The sequence below is a fragment of the Phocoena phocoena genome, chromosome 17 (genome assembly GCF_963924675.1).
Source record: "Phocoena phocoena chromosome 17, mPhoPho1.1, whole genome shotgun sequence".
Classification (NCBI taxonomy): domain Eukaryota; kingdom Metazoa; phylum Chordata; class Mammalia; order Artiodactyla; family Phocoenidae; genus Phocoena; species Phocoena phocoena.
The window spans coordinates 18215799-18233337 of record NC_089235.1 but is presented as its reverse complement, the minus strand read 5'-3'; the positions used below and the strand labels follow the sequence as shown (position 1 = coordinate 18233337).

Here is a 17539-nt window from a genome sequence, read left to right as displayed (position 1 = left end):
TCTGTGTATTTTCCTTGATGGTTGTTGATACATTGCTTCATTTGTGCCAAAGGAAATAACTTGGCAGTTCTTACTTTTTTGGTACCAGAGCACTGTTCTACATGACTTGTTTTCAAAAAGACCTTACTGGAAAAGAAATAACCTTTAAAAATAATTGTGGCCAGGGAGTAATGGGCACTGCTGTGTTCTTCATGAAAATATCCTATTAGTCAAATGGCATTTTGTGGCAGAATGAACACCCCAGGGCTTCCCTGGTGACGCAGTGGTTGAGAGTCCGCCTGCCGATGCAGGGGACACGGGTTCGTGCCCCGGTCCGGGAGGATCCCACGTGCCGAGGAGCGGCTGGGCCCGTGAGCCATGGCTGCTGAGCCTGCGCTCCGCAACGGGAGAGGCCCGCGTACCGCAAAAAAAAAAAAAAAAAAAAAGAACACCCCAAAGCAGATGCATATTCTGTGAGATTTGTAAACTCCCACTCTAGACATCCACAACACATTGTGGGAATATCAAATGCATATAATATAATAAACTGTAGTTCACATTTATTAAAAAATTAAAAATAATTGTGGATGGACTCATGGAGCTGCAAGAGCTTTAAGCAGTCATTTCCCTTTGCAGAGCAGCACTTTTTGAGCAAAAAGTGATGAAAAAGGCACTAATTCTGATAGATATAATTGAGATAAATGGTACTTCAAACAGAGCTGTGCCCAAGTCTTTCAGGGGGTCTTCTACAATTGGGCAGGACAAATCACTTGATATCTCTTGTTTTAAGACTTTACTTTTAATTTTCAGCTTTACTTTAGCTCTTTTTTCATGGGAATGGAGGGTGGATCACCAAAATTTAAAGAAAAAAAAAGAAAGAAAGAAACACAAGTATATGAAGTCATTCCTTTGAGAAAAAATTCCTCTTCCTGTCTTATATTAGCTTCAGCCAAGGAAATGAGGCCCATATGTTAGCAGTATATTTGAAATATTTGAGAACTCCTACTTATATGAAAGAGTGCTTTGTTAAATGTAAATATTTGTAAAATTGTAATAAAACCAGATATGTAGGTAGAAATTTAAAAATAAAAGCAAAACCTAGCTTCTGGTAATTTCCCGTAGCGTATCACATATTAAAATATGGCATACCTTATTCTGGCCACCCTTATTTCACTGGCTGTCTTCTGCTCTGTAAAGGAAAAAAGAGGGCTTAGTCCTAGAGCAATATATTTCATCAGTTTGTCATCACTTAAGGTAGGGTTTCTCCTTACTAAGATTCCGCTATATCTGAGTATGAGGTAATTTGCAGGGCTGAGACATACTTACTGTAAGCCTAGTTTGGGAACTATTGGTTTATATTTGATGAGTTTTATAAAAATGCCATCATACCTAGTGAATCAGAATCTGGGAAAGTGGGGCTCTTGAATTTGTATTTTTAACCAGCTCTCCAGGTGATTTTCTTTTTTTTTAAGGGCCAGATAAGGAAATAGGAATTACTCCTAAGCAACAATAAAAATTATATATTATACTGCAGTATAAAATTCACTTAAAAGATTGACAGATTAATTTTTATATCAGAATAAATAATTTATTATGAACTAACATATATCTAAGCATTCTTAAATATGAGACTTTTACTTTGACCTATTATGGGCTATGCTTACAGATTCCTCAGGATGTATGAATTTACTCTCCTGCCTATTCAGATGCTTAGGTAGATATGTTTAAGAAACAGTATTATTGAGACATTGAATTATTAGGGCAAAGGAAGGAAATATTACCTTTCAAATCAGTGCTGAGGCAACATGGAGAAAGGGCAAAACGTGGAAGAACTGAGTAAAAGAAAAGGCAGAGACAAAACAGCAAGTAATTGGGAGACTCATTCAACCTTTGTTTTTTCATCTAAGCACATAGATATTTGCTGATTAGTAAGTGGTAGCTTGTGCCCATCATAATGGAAGTGTGAAGTTAGATGAGGTGGAAGATGTAGCAGTCATTTCCTTTTGCATATAGCACCTTGGATAATAACATTGTTATAGGTGGAAGTGGTGTTCCTACCGCATGTAATTCATATTGTCCTAAAGTTGAATACTTTCGTTTGAAATTTTAGTGTATTTGATTTCTGTATGCAGAGAACAATGAGTAATTTGAAAAACGATTCTTGTAAATATAGTTGTCTTTCACTAGTCTAAAAATACATGGTAATTTAGAAAATTTTTAAAGGAATTTGTGAAAAATATCTGAAATATAAAATAGGTAATCTGGATTTTTTTCCTACTACATGGTCATTCATAATAGTGAAACCAGTACTTATTGAATTGGTAAGAATAAAGCAGTTGTTTATCTTGTTCCTGGCATTGATTTTATTTGTTTTTAATTTGGTTTTTAAAATATTAACTTACCTGGAGAATATTTTATTTTTTGGTAATATAGAATATTTGAGTATTAATGGAATTTTGTTCTTTCTTAGGTCATGTTTACTGGTGAAAATATTCCTGTTCATCCTCATGTTTATAGCAATGGTCATATCTGTTTATCCATTCTAACAGAAGACTGGTCCCCAGCGCTCTCAGTCCAATCAGTTTGTCTTAGCATTATTAGCATGCTTTCCAGCTGCAAAGAAAAGGTAGGACTTTTCAGATTTATTCCAGGTATAGTTCTTCTTTTAGTTTGTGTAGAGAAGCTATTTCAATATATAATTTATTTGAAGAAGTGACTTAATGCTTTCTATTATGAAGTTATAGGGAACGTTTTAGTAATAGATTGGCAAATAATTTGATAATAGAAGTCAGACATTCTGCAGATGTTCTTAAATAATCTGAATTTTATTTCTGTAAGCATGCACAGGGCAAAAGTGTACAAGAAATTATTGTTTCTAGATTTCACAGTGGAAAGACCCAGGAATAAGCATTATGGCTGGCTCCCTTCTCCCCTCTGCTGGCTTCCACCCTATCAGTCTCTTTTAGGGGATTTCCCAGGAACCAGAGCTCTCCTATCATAAAGCCTAGGTTGAAGGAGGACTAGATTACCAGTAGAGTTTTCAGGACTTTTCCTCTTAATCTCCTTTACTAATCTACAGATTCTGTGTCTGATGGAGAAAGGGAGGAAAAGACCAGAAAGAAAAACCATGTGAGTTAAATTTAGAATACCCTTTTAAAGTATCTAAATCCTCTCTGTGTTTCTGGCCCTCTTGTCATTCCTGCTTGAGGGTTAGTGTCTTGTCATTCCTGCTTGAGAGGTTTTAAAGCATCTCTTCTCCATGGGGGTTTCCTTTTGTATTCTCTTTAAAGGAAAAACCGAATTTACCTTAGAGATTAGGGAGCTGTGGGGTTATTCATTTATTTTAGCAGGTTTTTTTTCTTCTCCAAATTCAACTGTCATTTTTATTAAATTAATATTTAGAAAACATTTAGATAGTATTTCATTTTTAAATGGTAGGTTATCTAGATTTTGAAACACTCTAAGCCACTTGTTTGCAAAGTAAGTTTCTTGGAATGTTAGTTCCATAAGAGGTTTCTTGGTGTTAGGTTTAAAAAAAATTTTTTTTGTTCAAATAAGAATGGGAAATAATAGGTTAAATTGTATATGTATTTTTTAACTGTAGCATAAGAGCCCTTAATATGCAATGTTATGTACAAGAGGAAGAATGAAACTTCTGGCAGTTAAACTGTGATACACCATTAGTTGAAAGACATGTATCCCCATTTAGGAATATTAAGAAAAAAGTGTACATCTTAGAATAGATGAAATAGGGTACCTATTATCTAATGTTAGTATCACCTTTTAACTTGAGCTTCCTCCCTGTTGTTAGCTTTTCTGAGCTGCATTTTAGGCTACACTTGAGCTTTTGTTAATCCCAAGGGCTTGGAAACAAGTTTCATTCATTTATTGCTTCCATGTTTTCTCCTCTCCCTATCTCCACCTCCACCGCACATACAGGCTCTGAACCTTCAGGTGTGGTACAGAGCAGTTTCCAATAACAGGGGCTTCTCTTAATGTTAACGTCTATGGAAAGATGAGGCAGTAACTCTAGGGTTTAATAAGAGAAGTTAAGATTAACACGAGTGGTGTCTGCGCATAGCCCTTACATGTGCCTTTTGATTACTAGCTTTGTTTACATTTAAAGGTAATGATTTCCTGTTAAAAGCTAGAAAATTATTACGTTCTCTAACTCCATCCTTTTCTAACCCTCATCTTTCCCCTCACATTCTAGTTGTCTGCTGTTAGTGTTTCTTGCGTAGTTGGTATAAGACTAATCATTCCATTTAAATTATTGATAAACTATATTATATAATATAAATGTAATTATAATTTATTCAACCAAAACGATAATCTAGAAGTCAGAATTCTGGCAGCATTAGTTTTGTGGAAAATGATAAAATTCAGACATTATTAAGTACCTGCTATGTGCTGTTATTACTGTGCTAAGTACTAGATTACTAAGAAGAAGAGGAAACGTGTTTTGGCACTGAGGGGAATCTAGCACCAAATAGGCTTTAAAAAGTCTTTTAAATATTCACTGAAAGCTGTTCTATTAAAACAGGTGAATTTTATTCTGTGGCGGACATGGTTCCGTGAGTTTCACTTTCCGTTGTATTCAGAGAGTAGTCAACTCCCTGAATACAAATTTTAATTTAACTGTGGGCATTTTTTAGTCATAACTCTTTCGTTCCCGTTTCTTTTTTCACAAAAAGAAACTTGTTTTTTGAAGATTGGGTTCTGATAAGTAGATGAGTTAATTGTCTGTTAACAGTAGTAGCGGTGTATTCCACACGAACACAGTTTATGACTTTACAGGACAAACAATAGCAGATCGTCTGTTCTTTAAAGTAGACATATAATTTCATGATAATAATTTTTCAGGAATTTTCTCTAACTGTATAAACAGGGTAATCTTGGTATAGTTGTTTAGTGTCTTATGTTCTTCTCTTCCTTTCTGTTAAATTACTGTCATTATTATCTCATAAGAGTTAGATCATAGTTATGTATATGAATTTTAGAAGTGCCAAGCGGACTGTCAGTTTTCCTTCCTGCTACCTAGGTAGTCCTGTTCACCATTGCTATTTGGTTGGACCTATCATATTATCTACTAACCTGCCCTCAGTGGCGTTAACACAAATTTGACATGTTTCCAAATCTTTGTAGAGAAGCACATATTTCTTGTGTCTGATCAACATCCAACAGTTTTCAAGAAAATTCTTTCATAACCTGTCTTCAGTGTTGTTAGTTGTAGTTACGGCTATTTCTGATGTAACTCCTTGCAGAGCTGCCATATGCTTCTAATATTGTTCTCGTCAGGGCGTATGTATTGCAGAAATGCTAATGTGTCTTTTCCCCCCTTTGCCTCTTACATACATTTTGGAAACCGAATCCTTTGGTCTCTCCTTGATGATACTTGTTTACAGGAAAACAATAATCCCTTGTGGAGGATTATAAGTTGATAGGGTTTCTCAGACAAACCTAGTTAGGTAGAGTTTTGATTAGCTCACAAAAGTAATTATTAAATTATTTCTAGGGAGATAAGATAAATGAAACCAAAATTCTTTACAACCTAATGCTGCCACTTTAGGTTGATGTCATTGTCTAGTAATCCCATTGGAACCTAACCCAAACCACATATGCACACCTTTTTTTTTTTTTTTTTTTTTTTAACAATATCAGTGTCAAGAGGTTACATTGCCTGGAATATATTATTTTTTCAGTTATGACATCCGCATTTATTTTGTTTCTTATGCATTCTGTAATATTTTTGCTAGAGCTTTTATTAAAACTATCTCCCCCTTATGTCTTCCTGTTTTACAACTTCTTATCTATTTAAATTCTTTTTGGTTTCAGAGACGACCACCAGATAATTCTTTTTATGTTCGAACATGTAACAAGAATCCAAAGAAAACAAAATGGTGGTATCATGGTAAGGAGTTTTATTTTAGAATGATAACTTCTCAGTATTTTGGTTTGAAAGATTATATATATGCTTGCTTGGGAAAAAGAGAGATTATATAACTGATGTACTTTTGTAATATGCAGATGAATCTTTAAACTAGTTTAAGATATTTTATGGATAAGTTAGACTAGATTTTTAATGGGTCACATAAAATCATGGCCATCATACAAGTAAAATCTAAAATCGCTTTAACATTCTGCTCTACCATTGTATTGCAGAACAGAAGTCCTTAATAATATTAAGTCAAATTAGAACTGGCCTATTGGGAAACCTGTTACTTGATACAGAAGTTATGACGCCTTGTGTACTCATTTAGTTATGGTACTGTTGTTAGGGTGGAGGATCACATTGTTAGAGATGGCCCGTTAACTTAAAGAAAGCTCTTCCTATTCTAATAGTTATTCCTGAAAAAATTTGAGGTTCTACTGATTGTTGCTTTATGAATACATATGTTTAATAATTTAATTTCTATTGTTTCTGTTGGGTAATGGTAGCTTAATAATTGAAGGCTGCTAGCATCTTTTCTAAGCTGACTACTGCTTCCTCAAAGAGGTATTTGAAATTAGGAACAGAAGGTTTACATTCATGAGAAACCATAAAATTATTTATAAAAATTATTTTTAAAGTATTATAAAAATGTATATGCTTTACAAATTATTGGTTTAATGTAATTCAGTAGAATGATAGAGTGGGTGCTTTTAAGGTTTGGAAGAAAGATGAGAAGAGCAGTTTGAATTTTGAATTAAAGGATAATGAAGGAGGATATGTCTACCAAACACCAAAAGATAATAATGCAAGAATAGACATTGAAATAGAATTACTCTTTTCGGGCTTCCCTGGTGGCGCAGTGGTTAAGAATCCACTTGCCAACGCAGGAGACATGGGTTCAAGCCCTGGTCCGGGAAGGTTCCACATGCCACGGAGCAGTGAAGCCTGTATGCCACAACTACTGAGCCTGTGCTCTAGAGCAGCCTGTGAGCCACAACTACTGAGCCCATGTGCCACAAGTACTGAAGCCAGCGTGCCTAGAGCCCATGGTCCGCAACAAGAGAAGCCACCTCAGTGAAAAGCCCGCGCACCGCATCAAAGAGTAGCCCCTGCTCGCCACAAGTAGAGGAAGCCCATGCACAACAACAAAGACCCAACACAGCCAAAAATAAACCAATAAATTAATTAATTAGAATTACTCTTTTCTAGGCCTTTCTGTATGTTAGATTTGAATATGTGATAAATAGTGTGTCACAAATCAATAAGAAGGGGAAATATTATTTAGTAGTAAGTAATCCTTTTAACCTCATAGAGAAAATATTTCCTTTGGATTGAATTAATAAGCATTTAAAAAATACAACAATAGAAAAAGTATTTTTTAAAAAGTTAGGTATCAACTCTGGAGGAAGGAAAAAAGAATTTCTGAACTTAAAAGGAATCACAAATTAAACATTTAGATATATGAAAATTTATATCTTATATAAAAGCATGGAGGGCTTCCCTGGTGCCACAGTGGTTAAGAATCCGCCTGCCAATGCAGGGGATATGGGTTCAAGCCCTGGTCTGGAAGATCCCACATGCCATGGAGCAGCTAAGCCCGTGTGCCACAACTACTGAGCCTGCGCTGTAGAGCCCGCGCGCCTAGACCCCGTGTTCTGCAACAAGAGAAGCCACCGCAGTGAGAAGCACGCGCACCGCAACGAAGAGTAGCCCCCGCTCGCCGCAACTAGAGAAAGCCCGCGTGCAGCAACGAAGACCCAATGCAGCCAAAACTAAATAAATAAAATTAATTAATTAAAAGAAAAAAAGCACGGAGAAACCTCAAATCCCAGTCGATATAAAGTTAAAAAAATAAAATTGTGAAAGACGTAGCTTGATTAAAAATAAAGACCATTTATAATAGTTGCTTAAGAATAAATTAATTACAAGCGTGGGCAAAAAAGTTCAACACAGTAAAATAATGACAAATTTAATATTTTGAAACTTATTGAATTGGCAGAGTTTTATAAAATGAATGCAGTGTTGGAGGAGGAGAATAAAGGGTAGAATAAAACTGTTTTCAGGGGACATCCCCCATGGTCCAGTGGTTAAGGTTCCGTGCTTCTACTGCAGGGGACACGGGTTCGATCTCTGGTCAGGGAACTAAGATCTCTGCATGCCCCATGGCAAAAAACAAAACAAAACAAAAGACAAAAAACTGTTTTCATATTTGCTGGTGGTGTAGCAAGTTAGTGTAATCCTTTAAGGAAACAGCAGTTCAGCAGTATTTAGCAGTTCAGCGATATTTAACAAGCTTGAAGTTCAAGACTGAACCATTTGTCTCAGTTGCTAAACTTCTGAGAATCCATCCTTGGAAAATCATCTTTAACACAAAAGATGTTTGATGCATGAAATGTTCCACGGAGCATTATTTATGATAGGCACTCTATTCCTTATCCTCTGTTGTTTCCACTTGTGCTATTTGCCTGGAAGGACTCCTTCCACTCTTCTTGGGAACTCTTTCACCAAACCTTGTTGATTACTCCCTCCTTTAAGGAATCTGATCAACTTTATTACTGTACCAGAATGCTGGTTTTGTTTTACTTTTTAAGATATCCCCAATAATTCTAATATAGCTGGTCACTTGATAACTACTGTTTCAGGGATTCTTAAATATAAAAGGACAGGTTTCCCATGGGAATTCTTTCTGAATACTGAAGGTCCACTGAAACTAAACAAGATCCTACTTGAATTAATTGGCCATTTCCTTCAGTTTACATTTCTGGCTTCTCATTCTTGCACATCATCTTGCCTTTTAGGACTAAATACTAAGCTGTCTCTTCCCTCTGTGCCTTTACAAAGAACCTTTTCAAAAAGAAAAAAACATTCCTTGAGTGTCACAGTCCCCTTTACCTTTGCATAAGTTCTTAAATTCATCAAAAATTAAGATTAGTCAAGCAAGAATGTTGACAAATACAACTAAATCAAACATTTAAAAAAATGTCAAAGTTGCCAAGATAGTAGTCATTCTATTTCAGACCCAACCTCACTAATAATAGAAAAATTCCCCCATTGTCTTTTCCACAGTGTTTTTAAACCATTTTTAAGTCTTTTTGTTAAACTTGAGAAGAAATTGTCTTAGAGTGATGGAATTTTTTAAATATGTATTTTTTTTTTTTTAAATAACATCCTACAGCTTGGCTTGGGTTGTTATTCTTTTTGTTTGCTTTTTTTTTTTTTTTTTTTTTTTTTTTTGCGGTACACGGGCCTCTCACCGCTGTGGCCTCCCCCATCGCGGAGCACAGGCTCCGGACGCGCATGCCCAGCGGCCATGGCTCACTGGCCCAGCCGCTACGCGGCACGTGGGATCCTCCCGGACCAGGGCACGAAGCCGCGTCCCCTGCATCAGCAGGCGGACTCCCAACCACCGCGCCACCAGGGAAGCCCGGGTTGTTACTCTTTTTAAATTTATTTATTTATTTATGGCTGCGTTGGGTCTTCGTTTCTGTGCGAGGGCTTTCTCTAGTTGTGGCAAGCAGGGGCCACCCTTCGTCGTGGTGCGCGGGCCTCTCACTATCGCAGCCTCTCTTGTTGCAGAGCACAGGCTCCAGACGTGCAGGCTCAGTAGTTGTGGCTCACGGGCCTAGTTGCTCCGTGGCATGTGGGATCCTCCCAGACCAGGGTTCGAACCCGCGTCTCCTGCATTGGCAGGCAGACCCTCAACCACTGCGCCACCAGGGAAGCCCCTAAAATATGTATATTTTGAAAGTACAGTTCTCTTTGCCACTCTATCCCACCCCATTGTTAGTATATTCCCATTTTTCCTTTCCTTATTCCCTGGTAGGGAAATTTCAAAAAGATAATCATCTCTTAAGCCCTCTAATGCTGCCTTGTATAGTCAAAAAGACTTATCAGAAGGCCTTTACTTAAGAATACTTCCAGAATTTCTTATTGCTTGCTTTTTTTTTTTTTAATATTTATTTACTTATTTATTTTTATTTTTGGCTGTGTCGGGTCTTAGTTTTGGCGCACGGGATCTTCATTGCATCAGGTGGGCTTCTCTCCATTTGTGGTGTGTGAGCTTAGTTGCCCCACGGCATGTGGGATCTTAGTTCCCCAACCAGGGATCAAACCTCCATCCCCTGCATTGGAAGGTGGATTTTTAACCACTGGACCACCAGCGAAGTCCCTTATTGCCTGCTTTTGAATAAGAAAACTTGCATAGTAAAACTGGAAATATAAAAATTCTTTAAAATAAAATATACTTCATAGTAGAAGTTATTTTTCATAGTTAATGGCTTTTATCTATTACTTGTGAAAGCCATACTTTTATAACTAAAGTAGAAGTCTTTTAACAGTTTAAAGGTGGATCATCTCCCAAGTTAGCCAAGAAGTACTAAGAAAAGAGGCTTTTCAAACTAAATTAACCTCTTACATAATGTAAAATGGTACAGGGTTTGTATAGGAATTCATTTTCCCAGTAAACAGATTAAAAGTATCCCCCTTAATACAAATTAGCTGTTTTAAAAAGGCACCTGATTGTAATTCAACTGAATCATGACTATCCTTTTCTAGTTTCCTGTCCCAGGTACAGGTAAATTTTTTTTGTTTACAGATAATCCTGTTTAAAACCTCCTCAGTTCATTGCCTTACAGTGACCGTTCTTATCTCACTGTGTTTTTGGCTCCTGCTTGAATCCTATATGCCTGAATCATTCCTCTCCTGCATTCTCCCTTAAATGGAAGGTTTTGCTCCATGAGTGAGTGTCATACGAAATCAAAGAAGGGTAGTGTTCGTTATACTTTGAGATGATGGAGCGCCCGCTCTGTCATACAGGTGCTTGGGTACAGGGACTCTTCCTTGCACTCTTCCTTTACCTTTACAAAGCTAAAGCATTGCAGCTGTGTAGTGTATATTGTCTTCTCCTTTATACATTTCACAATAACAGTTATAAACAATATGAAAAATAGCCCACCTTGGTGTTATAGTTGAATTTGGAAAATCTTATCAAAAAAGGTAATCATACTCATTTAAGCAGAAGCACATTAGCTTTGTTTTGGAACTTTTGAAGTTTCAGCTTATGTTTTTCTGCTTAGCTGCTTTAGTTCCAGAAGATCTTCATTGATTATGTTCTCCTTATAACTAATGCCAGTTACCAAGAAATACGGACTCTGGTTATTTTCTTACCATCATCTAATTCTGAAAGGATTACAAGATCAGAGTAGCGTCCTGATGTGACCTGCAGTGCTAAACAAAAAGATCAGAGACTGAACAAAGACTTGCTTGGAGTTGGAAGAACTCACTGAAACACTTAACATTTCAGTTTCTAGAAACCAAGCAGAATTGTAGGCCTCATGTCAAGCTCCACAGCCCCTTTGTGTGGTGCTGACCGACATACTTGGGTCAGCATGGGTCAGAGTGTTTGTTAGGTGTAATCAAAGAGGCAAGAGAGGTTTTGGTTCAGATAGTGAGTGACATCTGTGTACCTCAGAGGGGGCTTCCAGGACGTAGGATGGTGGCATTATTAATGAAGAACAACAAATCTGAAATTGAGTTGATCTCCTGGTTTTAGAAGAGAAGGACTCAGCTGACACACCAAAATTGAGCTGCCAGATACCAGTGTTGGATTCTTGAAAGAAAGCCTCTCTGAGCATAAATTTGTGATCTTCCCCATTGTTAGTATACCTTGAAAATTAGGCCAGTCACACTACCCCACTGTTAATGTCTTTGTACACATCACACCTTATATTGCATTTCTTTTGAGATTCTTCTCTAGAACGCAATAACTTGTTAAAGTGTAAAAAGTCATTGGTAGGTGAATACATATTCCTTGTTGTTAATTACTTGAAGTTGACTATCAACCTGTTGTCCAGAGCTCTCATAGTTTCTGTTCACTAAGGAATTAAGATCATTCCTGCACTGGAATGCAGATATTCTGTGTTGCTGATTAAGGTGGGGGTCCATATGCTTTGAAAATCAGTTGAGCTGAGAATAGGGTTAAAGTCAAGAGGCCTAACCAGAATAGGTATTTGAATAAGACAGCTCATCTCCGCATACAAAAGGCTGAAGAATTCACCAATGATTCAGGTATAGAATCTTCCTTAGAAAACAGATCTGTACCCAGTTCAGTGCACAAATTAATGCTTGAGCTTCAGAGTTCTGTATCGTAAAACACATAATTGTTCTTAAAAAAGGTGAAAAGTATCTTTTTATGAGATCATAAGAATACTTCAGTGAGATAGCCAACTAGAGTCCATTCATGATACCCATCAGTTTCCTGGGATCAATATTAAACGTATATGACTTAGTTTCTTGAATGGTTGCTTTTCACAGTTGGGAGTACAGATCTGTGGTTCCTGAAGCAGTTTCCTTAAGGTGATAGATAATTGAACAATATAGTTTAAGACGGCTGCTGAGTATGGGCTGCAGAAAAACTAGGCTTATAAGAACTAAATTGGCATAATGTTTCAATACTATGTCCAGTAGACTGAGATGGTAATTTGGGGAGGAGTAGAGCAATATTTTTTATAAAACTGTACACTACATTCTGGTTCCATTCAGCTGGAACATTTCCTTGTAGGAATATGAGGAGATAGGAACACAAAATTGTCTCAGACTAGTATTAACCAACTCCTTTTCTCCCTGCCTAATAACTATCCATAGGTTTACCTATGTTAGTTTTGAACCTTTTTATTTGTACTACCTTTTAGGGTTACAAAACCACTTTCTAAATTCCTGAGTCCAAACTTTCACTCTAGTCTAAGTCTTTGCCCTTTGTTTCCTGCGGGATAACAACTCTATTGTCTACTGTGTAATCTTTCTTGAATCAGTTTATCGAAAGAAAACTTTTAATTCCCAAACTGTTGAGACACAAACTTAACTGTAAAGATTTATTTTTGTGTTTCTTGGAGGTAGCATCCCTATCTACTGACCTCTTACTAGGTTCCTTTTCTTCTAGTCTTCTTTCCCTGGGAATATCCAGGGAGATGGTTTCCAATATAATGTGATTGTTTTTATACTTTGGGGAAAATTGAATGACCACCTTCTAATATAGTTCTCTCATTCACATTTCCCAGAAGCCCAGTGAAGTTAGCCATGGTAGGTGTCACCTCTCTGGAACTGGTATTTTATGTATTATATTTGAGGGTATAATTTTAGTAGGTTCTTCTGTAGTTCCAGAAAAAATTTAAGTGGTTTATTATGAGATTTTTTTTTTCAGGCCATAATTTTGCCACAAATACTTTAGCCAAGAGGTTAAACCTATTGTGTTCTTTCACCACCTTTTATAGACCTGTATTTGTCTTGATCCAAGATAGGTTTACTCTACCAACTTTTTTTTTTGGAAGCCAGTCCTAGTATCCAATAATCCTTTTCATATAGCTGGGAAACTATGTTCCTCCTGTTAACAAATGAGTGTTTTGCTTCTTAGTGATTCCCATCTTATTTAGGGAAAAGGTAGACATGGGTTTGGCTCATAACCTGTCTTCATACTGAACTTTTACTCATAGATTACTTATTACATATAGGCATCATGGATATGTAATGTTGTAGTCCCTTTGGGTCCAGCTGTCAGAAATAATTGAAATCCATCTTCAGAACTTATTTAATAAGCTTATTTCTCCAAAGATAGAGGATTCAAAGCAAGTAGTATCATGTTAGTTCTAAACTTCTTTTAACATCTGGCCCGAGATGGGGATGGGGGTTGGGATTGGGAGAATGGCTTCTCATAGATCTCCTAATCATTTTGATGGTTGGTAGCACATTCGTACAACAGCCTACTATACTGAAAAACTTTCAGAGTTAACAATCTGATAAAGATACATTTATGGTTCCACCTATCAAAGATGATATGTCTTTGGAGATAAAAGCTATCTAGTTAACTAGATAACTTTATGTTTAAGTTGGATTTTATCTGTCACTTTTCTTATTGTAAACATTGTTACGTGGTACGTTACTAAACTTCATCCCCAGTAGTTTGACATACTATACTAGGTAGAGTTTAGTGCCATCTTTTAGCTTAGAGATTTAAATGTTTTAGTATTAATTTCAAGAGACCCTAGTGTTATAGAATACTCTATTGGAGAAGTGATGTTTTAAGGAACCTCCTCATATTCTTAAGCTTATTCTGATCCATGACAAATATATCCTCTTTATTCCAAGATCCACAGTCATTTAAGAGCTACTTTAATGTGACAGTTAGAGGCTGTAAACTATCTACTTGTTCTCTTCTTAAAGATGTTCTTATTTATTTAAAGGATTCTAATGATTTAGATACAGTTTATTTTTAAAATTTAGTCTGTTTCACCCTTTAGATTACCCTTAACGTATAGGATCATAGAATGTTTCACTAATTTGCCCAGCATAGAAATCAGATTTACTGCTTTTTAGCTCTCATTGAGTCTTTATGAATGAGAATTTTATTAGCAATATATCAATCCTAACATGGGATGGTTTGTGTAAAATATTTTGGCCAGTTGTTTAGAATTTTCTTCTTGAGAGCTTTCACAACTTTTGGGTAGTTGCCACTAGTCTTACTTCTTTCTAGAGATTCTTTCTGAAGAATAACCAGTCCTCAAAATCCTTCAAATAGGTTTTGTGAAGTAAATTTTGTAAAATAAGTCATCTACTCCCCAGAATTTATATGTGTTACATAAATGTGTTGAGGCTATCAGAAGGTGTTACTATACCTGTGGGATTGTTTTTTTTTAAATGACCTCCTTTGCGTGTATATGTATACTTGCTGAAAAATTTATTTTCTGAAGAGAAATTAATAACATTTACTACTGATTGATTTAGAGATTGTAACTCATATGTGAAGTTCCTTCTTTCAGTGACGTAACTTGTATTATTCTGTGCTAAGTAGCATAACAGTGTTGGTCAGGAGTTTACTTCCTGTCTCATTACAGTTTTAAATTGTTGCCCGTAAAAGAATTCTCTTATGATTGGTAAATCATGAATATGTGCTAACATATATCAATTTATTATTTGAAATAGAACTAACATACTGATAATAATATCATTTTAAGATTTGTGTAAACTACCATTTCCCTGAAAGAATACAGCTTGATTTGCTTGTCACTATATACTCGAACACAAAATGGACTTTTTTATTTGCAGGGATTGGGGGAGACAAGTCAGAAATGTAAACCATGTTCTTCTTGCTACTTGAAATTATTTCTGTATTAGACTAACTTGCAGATTTTACTTATGCATGCTTGACTATTTTAATTATCTTTTTTCTCCTTTTCTTAAAGATGATACTTGTTGATGCCACTGTTATCATCCTCCTAGCAGAAGATAGTCCTACTGAGAAAATGAGCACTTTGATCATTCAGTCTTTGAACTTTAACCTTTGACTGGAAGTGACCTATAGGCAATGAAGACTACTTCCTTTTACTGCATTTTTACTCGTGTGCATTCTGGGCGCATGTTGATCGCTGGTTCAGTCCAGGCAACTGACATGCTTTTATTAGTCATACAGTATTAATGCAGGTGTCAGGAAATGTCAAATATAATTCCATTTTTTATTTTTATTTTTTTAAGCTTTTGGAAAAGTTCCAGGTCCTCATGTATTGTGCAATAACAATGACTTCCTTGGCGGTTTTGGGACGTTCATTGCCGGCAATGGACGTTGTAACAGGACAAATTTTCATTAACTCCTGCCACCCAATGATTAATGCATGATAGGGCCTATGAAATGAACTTATCATTATCAGTTAGAGTGGGATTATAAATAAAGTGAGGGATCCAACATTACTTTGAAAGTCACCCCAACTGCTTATATTTGGATTCTATGCACTGTGAACCTAAGGTTAACAGCATGAATTAACATGCGTCTTTAAAGGACTGTAATGAAAGATCATTGCGTATTTATTGAATTGTTTATATCTGCTGTCAAATTGTTTTGACATGGATAGTTTTCAAGTGACATTGGCAGAGAGGTACAATATGTTATCCCTATGGTGAAAATGAATTCATTTGTTGTATATAGTTCCTCAGTCTCTGAAGTAAAGGTGTGAGTAATATAGGGTATGAATGGTTTAATCAGGGCTTTATTTTGGAAGTAAGAAAAATGGCAGTGACGAGTAAACTGCTGCAGTCCATGAGTTGGGCTTGTTGTTTGTACGTTAACGATTTTCCCCAGCAGATGACACTCTGCTACTTCCCGCTAGCCGTCAGCATGAGCCCTGCTGCCTCGACACTATTTCATTTATTTGTGTTTGGAAAATCCATAAACATTTTTGTTTGCAGTTTTGTTTCTTTTGTTATGTTAAGTCAAGTTTGAATGTTACAGTACTTTAATTGAAAAACTTTGGTCAAGTTTTTTCTTGTAAATTTTCTTTACTTGTAAGTATCATCTTGTCCTTCAATCCTGTACCCTAAAATAAGAAATACATTTTTGACAGAGGCTTAATGTTTTAACAAAAGAGTGTGGACATTTTTATTTTAAAATTTAGGCAGAAGTACACTATAGAATGGTATGTTTGCTTATTTGTTTCACACAACCATACAGTTTTGTTCTGGAGGGATTTGTTTTGTTTTGTTGTTATTTAAGACTTTGCTTACAGCTAGATAACATTTTTCTATAGAAAAAAAAATTGTTTGAAAGGTCCAACTCTCAGTACCATGTAAGTTAAAGATACTGCAACTAGGTTCTCTTTTTAAAAAGCAATTAATGTATTTTATAAATTACCTTTTCACATATGCAAAATCTGTTTCTACTACAATGTTATTTTTACTAATGCCTATTGTTGCACTCTTTTTGACATATCCTGCAGTGAATATAATGAATCAGTTTGGGCTTAAAAGTGAAAGCCAGTTGGCTAAAAGGTTTGAAATATGTACCCCAGCAAAACCATCCAATCAATAATTGGCAAAGAATATTTTAAAAATTGTTTTTAATCTCTGTATAGATGACATTTTGTAGCTTTGTACATGTTGTTAATTAAGGGCATATAATTTTACACTCTAAAAGTATAATTGTTGAACTCAGGGGTGGGTAGACTTCTAAAATATGTCTGCTGTAGAAATAACTTGAAAAAAAAGTTTAAACTATGGCCAGCCACCAAATTGTGGACACCGTTTATACTGCTGGTTAGCAACTACCAGTGTTTAAACTTAAAAGCATTTTTGTTCTTGACTAGAGATGTACACAAATTCTCACAGTAGTCTCTATCAGTCTTATTAGTTGGCCGATTTAACCAAGACAAAAAAATGTTTTTTGGAATGCTTTGAACTACTCTTAGTTTTTAACTGCTTTTTAATATGAAAATTGCAGCTGTAAATTATGTATTTTTCATATTTTACGTAACTGCTCTAAACTACTGATTCACTTGATCATTCTCTGGGGTGGGGTGAGGGTCTCTCTCCATACTGCTGGTCCTCTTACTAAAATCCTTTTATAAAGAAATGACCTGTGACATTTATTCACCAAAGGAATTAATATACCAGGTCAAAGGTTAACAATGCTATCGTATAGATTAATAGGTCATATATAGCCTCAATTGAGTTTTTTAATACAAATAATAGTATTTTAACATACCTCTCTCTCTACATAGAGATACCGTACAATAAATTAAAATGACACAGAGGAAAGCAAAGGAAAACCAAATAATTTTGGTACATTTTATGGTTTAAGGAGAAGATGAT

General features: G+C 35.8%; 1 protein-coding gene across 1 annotated transcript in view; it reads left to right on the top strand.

Moving 5' to 3' along the window:
* The window catches only part of UBE2W (ubiquitin conjugating enzyme E2 W), a 31668-nt gene extending 15067 nt beyond the window's left edge, over positions 1-16601 (top strand). The window contains exons 3-5 of the mRNA XM_065895258.1: positions 2450-2605; positions 5815-5890; positions 15145-16601. Coding sequence (XP_065751330.1) covers positions 2450-2605; positions 5815-5890; positions 15145-15158 — 246 coding nt within the window. The 3' untranslated portion in view covers positions 15159-16601. The remainder of the gene's footprint in view (positions 1-2449; positions 2606-5814; positions 5891-15144) is intronic.
* Positions 16602-17539: the final 938 nt, after the last annotated feature.